At 43.0% G+C, this 6,988-nt stretch overlaps 3 protein-coding genes across 15 annotated transcripts in view; 2 read left to right on the forward strand and 1 right to left on the reverse strand.

The window, feature by feature from the left end:
• The window catches only part of sorbs2a (sorbin and SH3 domain containing 2a), a 47,337-nt gene extending 44,457 nt beyond the window's left edge, over window positions 1-2,880 (forward strand). For 8 of the 9 annotated variants that reach the window (XM_058084847.1, XM_058084892.1, XM_058084828.1 and 5 more), the window contains 3 exons: window positions 379-416; window positions 703-809; window positions 1,182-2,880. In XM_058084847.1, coding sequence (XP_057940830.1) covers window positions 379-416; window positions 703-809; window positions 1,182-1,246 — 210 coding nt within the window. In that variant the 3' untranslated portion in view covers window positions 1,247-2,880. Of the gene's footprint in view, window positions 1-139; window positions 209-378; window positions 417-702; window positions 810-1,181 lie in introns of all 9 variants that reach the window. The other variant, XM_058084901.1, reaches the window with a different exon arrangement.
• A 363-nt stretch (window positions 2,881-3,243) lies between these two features.
• The window catches only part of npy2r (neuropeptide Y receptor Y2), a 10,965-nt gene continuing 7,220 nt past the window's right edge, over window positions 3,244-6,988 (reverse strand). For 2 of the 4 annotated variants that reach the window (XM_058084963.1, XM_058084937.1), the window contains exon 4: window positions 4,798-6,846. The gene's annotated coding sequence lies outside the window, so the exon portion shown is untranslated. Of the gene's footprint in view, window positions 4,220-4,797; window positions 6,847-6,988 lie in introns of those variants that run through there. The other 2 variants (XM_058084971.1, XM_058084954.1) reach the window with 2 other exon arrangements.
• Window positions 3,720-6,988, forward strand: part of LOC131137262 (PDZ and LIM domain protein 3-like) — a 4,928-nt gene continuing 1,659 nt past the window's right edge. Inside the window, exons 1-3 of one of the 2 annotated variants that reach the window (XM_058084984.1) lie at window positions 3,720-3,834; window positions 3,960-4,089; window positions 6,435-6,586. In XM_058084984.1, the coding sequence (XP_057940967.1) occupies window positions 3,997-4,089; window positions 6,435-6,586 (245 nt within the window). In that variant the 5' untranslated portion in view covers window positions 3,720-3,834; window positions 3,960-3,996. Of the gene's footprint in view, window positions 3,839-3,959; window positions 4,090-6,434; window positions 6,587-6,988 lie in introns of both variants that reach the window. The other variant, XM_058084992.1, reaches the window with a different exon arrangement.

The following is a 6,988-nucleotide window of genomic DNA, read 5'->3' on the forward strand; positions in this document are numbered from 1 at the left end:
GTTTTCTGGCGAGTGGTGTGCGGCCTTTAGCACGTCGCCGGATGGCCTTTCTGCCTGCCAGTGCTTTTTGTGGTTGCTATGGAAACAACTCAGACGGACATATCTCCTCCGGTTGTTTTGTTTTGTGTCCATCAAACAGGATCAAGTTGTGGGTGGTAAGCCGCCACGTAGCCCCATCTTGTCTCGGAGGCCCGTTAGAGGTCGAAGGGTATGGGAAGACGTATTCTTCACATGCATGCTCACGTACAATATGGGAAAATATTGACCTGGAAATTGATTTTTTGGTCACTTCCTCGGGAGTCGTGGTGGTACGGTGGCTTAAACGGGGAACCAAAGTCTTTACGGCAAGTTCATGTACTTCCTGTTTGTGTCTTGCAGAGATTAGTCCAGGATGCTCTTCATGGTGGAGGAGACCCGTAAGTTTTATTTACATCAATTATTCTATATTATTTTTCATGTAATAATACATTCATTTTGTTACCTCAAAATTCCACACACAACACCGCATCATGATGGCAGGAAAAAATATTTTTAGAATTTTTTTGCAAAATGATAAAAAATAAAAATCACATGTTCATAAGTATTCGCAGCCATTGCTCAAGGTTTAATTATTAGTTACCTCATCCTGGAAGTCTGCTACTGAATGCCTTAACCAAGGCGACGGTTGAAGAATATTCCCTGGTTTGTTCCTGCCATTCCCAGGTTCCAGGCAGTGTACAACTACGCGCCTCGCAACGAGGACGAGCTGGAGCTGAGAGAAGGCGACGTTGTGGATGTGATGGAGAGGTGTGACGACGGCTGGTTTGTGGGTAAGAAAAGCACACACGTGATGATTCAAGCGCACGGTAACATCCTGGTCCTTTCTGCCGAACGTATAGACCGAGCTTATTTCAGATGCAAGTGTTTATTATCTCACTACTACCGCTATTTCATATTCCATATTTGGAATCTGCCATTTTTTCTTCTGTTTTTGAGGAATTTTTCATGCCGAAAAATCTACTTACTTAAACAGTGTTGGTTTGAGTGTCATTACGAAAGGTGCCACAGGATGGCGCTCCATTACAATTGTATTTATGGTATCCAATATGGCAATAAAATGATAGTAATGTAGTTAGTGAATATTAACTATTGAAGCCAGGAGATGCTTGAGCGTCATCTCCATCTGATGTGTTTGCCAAAAGGGACGTCTCGGAGAAGCAAGCTGTTCGGGACCTTCCCGGGAAACTACGTCAAGCAGCTACCGTGATGGATTCCCTCGCCCGTATGGCCCCGCCCCCACCCTCGCCATCGACGCTCTGACCCCGCACCCCACTCAGCACAGCAGAAGAGGTCACCTGTGGACCCCTGCCCCACGTGTGTGTGTGTGTGTGTGTGTGTGTGTGTGTGTGTGCAGCGCTCACTAGCCATCTTCAACAGAAGACCTCTGAAGGACTTTTTTTTTTTTTTAGGTATATCTTTGTAGGCTTATTTTTCTATCACACAAAACCCACAATAGTTGCAAAGGATGGACACTGATGGAATGGAGGGGGGGGGGTCTACGTTTTTGTTTCCACCCCCCAAAGACGTTCAGGACGATGAGTTTTGAGGATTTTGTTGCACAAAAACTCGTAGAAAAAACAATAACTTTTTATTTCAATACAGTAAATCCCCGCCCTTGGGCGCAAATTATGGATGCACATTTATGTTATTTGAAATAATAATCCATTACTAAATTTTTTTTCCCTCCATTGTGGCCGGAAGGGGGAGCACCTGCTGTGGCCCAGCATGGTGCACTATATTCGGGCACACGCTCCGAGCAGCCCTGGTGTGCTATGGAAGTCAGGAGGAGCCACCCAGCATGGTGCACTGTATTCAGGCACACGCTCCGAGCAGCCAATTTACAAATACCGCGATGTTGGCGTTTCTGGTGGCACCACGGGGAATCTTTTATCCCCGCATCGCAGCACAGTTGGTACAGCTAGCATGCGGAAACGTCTTCCACTAATGCCACAGGCAGGACAAAAATTGGGTGCACCCCTACTTATTAGGAATTAGAAATGTCCAAAGGGGCGGGGATTTACTGGATGAAAAAAGGGCGTGGCTGTTAGGATTTGTTATGCACTTTAACTCAACTTCTGATTGGTTGCAAATTTCACCAGAACTGTAGAGCGTGTGTGCTGTTTATTTTTTTTTTGGGGGGGGGGGGTCGCTTGGTTGCGTCCAGCCCAGTCGAGGACTGTGACGTCATTTTGTCTTTCACGGCCACCAATTAACGCAGCTGTTGAAGGATTGTTTGTAGGGAGCTTGAATGAGTCAACACCCGCGTCCTTTTATTATTTATAGAAGTGGTTGTCCACCAGGGGGCGCCATTTATGACTATCGTAGCTAAATAGGAGCATCTGAGAAAGGTAGGCTTTTATTTGTCACGTTGGTTTAAGCACCTTAAGATATATTTTTAATCATCAATATTCACGTCACGTGTTTGTCATCCTGTGTGTGTGTTTTGTAAGGTTTTTGTATGTCCAGAATCCACATGCTTTATAAAATCATCTTTTTGTCACTCCACTCCACTCGGGTTTCTTCATTTCTCCTCCACCCTTCCTTCCGACTTGTAGCTTTATTTTTAAGCCAACAGCGCTCTCTGCTGGAGCTTTCTTTTTTCTCCCCTTGTAAACAAATGTATGTGACGCTCGCCTTAGACCCACCCCACTGTTGGCTGGGCAGCCACGTTCATGTGATCGATGCAAAAAATAATCAATACTATTGATGATGATGATGATGATGTAGGGTAGAAAGAGTTTTGAAAATAAATACGTTCCAGCGTATTTGTACCACAAAGTGTACACCAAACGTCTTTTTCCTCCTAGGATTTCTAATAAACGCTTGGATTGATCGTGTCAATCATGTGGCTTTTTTTAAACCAGGCATTAAAGCCACAATGTCTGACTGTAGCTAATGTGATGTGTTAGCACTAGCTAACCTGACAAGAACTGTTGTTACTTAATGGGGCTTTAAATGACTTTGCAGCAACTCTATCAACTTGAGGAATGACCAAGCTGTTACTTAATTGGACTTTAAAGGACTTTGCAGTAACTCTAGGGATACCCCAGTTGTTACTTAATGTGACTTTAAAGTTATAAACTATTTGAACACAAGGAACAACACACTTGTTACTGAATGTGACTTTAATTAACTGATTTTAATTAACTAAGTTATGGAGAAACCCAGTTGTTGCTTAATATGACTTTAAATATGAACAACCCAACTGTCACTTATTGTGACTTTAAATAACTGCTGCAGCTTTATGAAGTGAAGGAACAACCCACTTGTTACTGAATGTGACTTTAAATGACTTTGCATCAACTGTATAAAGTTATGGAACAACCAAGTTGTTGCTTAATATGACTTTAAATATGAACAACCCAACTGTAACTTATTGTGACTTTAAATAACTGATGCAGCTTTATGAAGTGAAGGAACAACCCACTTGTTACTGAATGTGACTTTAACTGTGTGCCCTCAAGGAGCAACCCAACTGTTGCTTCCGGTGACTTGCAGGAAGGATGCGAGCCGCATGTTGGAAATGTTGGTTATTGGGTTAAAAAGTCCTACTGGGAATTGAAGGAGACGTTCCTGGCTGGGTCCGGTCCACATCAACACAGCCGGAATGTTCCTTTGGGTCTTCCGAGAGGCAGGAGACAGTCTTCAGACCAAAAAAGGAGAAGCAGCAGTGGGGGCCCTTCAAGCAGAGTGAGCGGGGGGGTCAGCCAGGACCCGGTCTGTGGGGATGCTGCTGCTTTTTCTGAAAGAAGCACTTGAAGTCCTGCTGTAGCAACCAAACAGCGAAGAGGAGCGGTGAGTAAGTCCAGCCAAAATCTGACCAATGACCTCACTGCTGGGGAGGGGCCTGCCCCCCCCCAACATGCTTCCAAAATCAGCATCACTTTGATACGTCTGCTCTCTGACTCTGTTGCCTTCAGGGTACAGCAGCGGGAAGACAACGTCGTCGTGGTCGCTATGCCGCTCCAGGTGGTTCTGACCGGGCCGCCCCCTTGGGGCTTTCGTCTGGTGGGGGGCAAGGACTTCAACCAGCCGCTCACCATCTCCAGGGTAAGGGAGGACAAGGTTTTGTTGTCTTTTGGGGAATCCAAACGGGTGGCGTCTGTTTGCTTTGCGACGGGTGATGGCAGGGTCCGAAAGCCCCCCGCCCCCAGCCCCAGGGTGGGACTTTGCACCTGTGCTGCAGTAAATACAAGAGGCTTAGATACAAATAGCAGCTTACATTATACACACACACATACACGTATCTGGCCCACTGTGGGCCGGAAGAATTTGGGCGCGGGGGGGGGGGGGGGGGCTTCCAAAATATTGTCGGGGGGGGTCATCCAACCCCCAGACACTAAAGTTTCATTTCAACATTGTGAATATTATTATTATTATTATTTCTTTCAACGCATGACACAAAGGTGTCAAACTCACAGTCTGGGGGCCGGATGTGGCCCCCCCATGTCATCTTATGTGGCTCCTGAAAGCCACTTATTTATTTTCATCATACATTTAAATATTATATGTCAATATTTCTGTGTAATTACTGTATATTTTCTATTTATTTTTCCATTTATATACATTATTTATGGTTTTAATATTGTTATGTATTTGTATTATTTTTATGATATTTCTAATATTGTGCAAATTATTTTCTTGTGAAAAAAATTATATTAATATTATCAAAATACATTCACATTATATTAAGTAAAGCAACATAATTTCATATATACATTACATATGTTAATGTGAAAAAATCATTTTAGTCTATTTTGTAATTATTGAAATATGATATCAATATTGTTTTAATAATTACATATATATATAATATTGTTATATATTTAATTTTTTCTTTGTTCTTGGAAAAATATTTGATTCATTTATATATTGTGGGGGAAAAATCTGATTACATTTTTTATAATTTATATAAATATATTAAGAAAGACAAAATCATGAAATATTTGACATATTTGAGTGTCCAAAAACAATTTTCATCCATTTCATTTTTCAATTATTGAAACATATTTCTATGATATCAACTTTAATAATGAATTGGAGTGCATGAGAAAGTGGCAAGGACAACATGCATTGATGAGCCAGTGTATTGTGCAACACGCTGGCAGCAGGACCAACATCGTCTCGGCTCTAAGGAGCAAACCGAGTCCACATAAAACGTGCAAACCACAGCGGGAGGTTGCCTACAGCCACATGGGTTTATGAAAACGTTCCCATAGCGTTTGCCGGTATGGCCTCATGGGCCGTTCGCCTCCCAGAATCACGCATTCCCAGCCTGAACCTCATTGTTGGATGTTGGATGCCCGAGTTGGACCCCAACAATTTGGATGTGATTCCATCCACTAATCTATCTACAACGTGTACGTCTATATTTAGACAACACATCACTAACACTCTATGTGTGTCTTTGTGTGTGTGTGTATGAGGATGATGATGATGATGAGGTGTAGAAGGAATGTGCTTTAAAACAACAACAAGGACATGAAGGAAAAGGAAACAAAGGAGGTGACAAAGGAAGGAACGTCTACTTGCTCCACTTCCTTTTTAGGACAGGAACATCATCACCTCGTCTTTAAAGCCTCACCACTCCGCTCATCTATAGTACTCTAACCCTAACTACTATACAATACTAGTACCCTAACTAAAGCCTCTACTATACAGTACTATACTCTATAGTACCCTAACATACTCTACTATACAGTACTGTACTATACTCTATAGTACCCTAACATACTCTATAGTACTCAAACTAAATGCTCTACTATACTGTACTATACTCTATAGTACCCTAACATACTCTATAGTACTCTAACTAAATACTCTACTATACAGTACTATACTCTATATTACCCTAACATGCTCTAGTATACAGTACTGTACTATACTCCAATCTATAGTACCCTAACATACTCTACTATGCAGTGCTATACTATACTCTATAGTACCCTAACATGCTCTACTATACTGTACTGTACTATACTCTATAGTACCCTAACATGCTCTACTATACTGTACTATACTCTATAGTACCCTAACATGCTCTACTACAGTACTGTACCGTACTATACTCTATAGTACCCTAACATGCTCTAGTATACAGTACTGTATCAGTGGACGGGGGCTGTCTGGGTGGCATGAGGCGTCCCCTCGGCCCCCTCCCCGGCTTATTTATAGTCACATGACCTCATGGGCCCACTTGGCCACGGGGTAATGCAATAAGGTCACGGCCTGCACAGCGGGACGGGGGGGTTGGGGAGGGGGTGTCAGGAAGCTTTGGGATGCCAGTCTTCCATCCGTCAACGCTTTGCTTTTTTTGAACCCGCCCCTTTCACCCCATGTCAAGACCTACGCCCCGCCCAGTCTGTCACTCACGTTCCCTGACGCCACGCCCACAGATCACTCCTGGTAGCAAGGCGGCCGTGGCCAACCTTTGCCCTGGTGATGTCATCGTGGCCATCCAGGGCGTGGCCGCCGCCCACATGCTGCACTGCCACGCCCAGAACAAGATCAAGGAGGCTGGGGGACAGCTCGCCCTCACCGTGGAAAGGTTCTCTCTCTCTTCCTCTCTTCCTTTCTTCCTCACTTCCTTTCTTCCTCTCTTCCTTTCCTCCTCCTCTCTTCCTCCTCACTTCCTTTCTTCCTCACTTCCTTTCTTCATCTCTTCCTTTCTTCCTCACTTCCTTTCTTCCTCTCTTCTTTTTCTCCTCACTTCCTTTCTTCCTCTTCCTTTTCCTTTCTTCCTTTCTTCCTCCTTTCTTCCTCCTCTCTTCCTCTCTCCGTCCCTTCATCTAGACGGCAAAATTAAACCTCATGAAGAAAACAAAATCAGATTTTTAATTAAAAGGCAAAACATTTGTAAAAATTATTTTTTTACAACTTGTAAACTTTACACGTAAATATTTATAATAATAATAATTATTATTATTATATCTATGATAATTATTAATAA

This window comes from Doryrhamphus excisus, chromosome 1 (genome assembly GCF_030265055.1).
Source record: "Doryrhamphus excisus isolate RoL2022-K1 chromosome 1, RoL_Dexc_1.0, whole genome shotgun sequence".
Lineage (NCBI taxonomy): Eukaryota > Metazoa > Chordata > Actinopteri > Syngnathiformes > Syngnathidae > Doryrhamphus > Doryrhamphus excisus.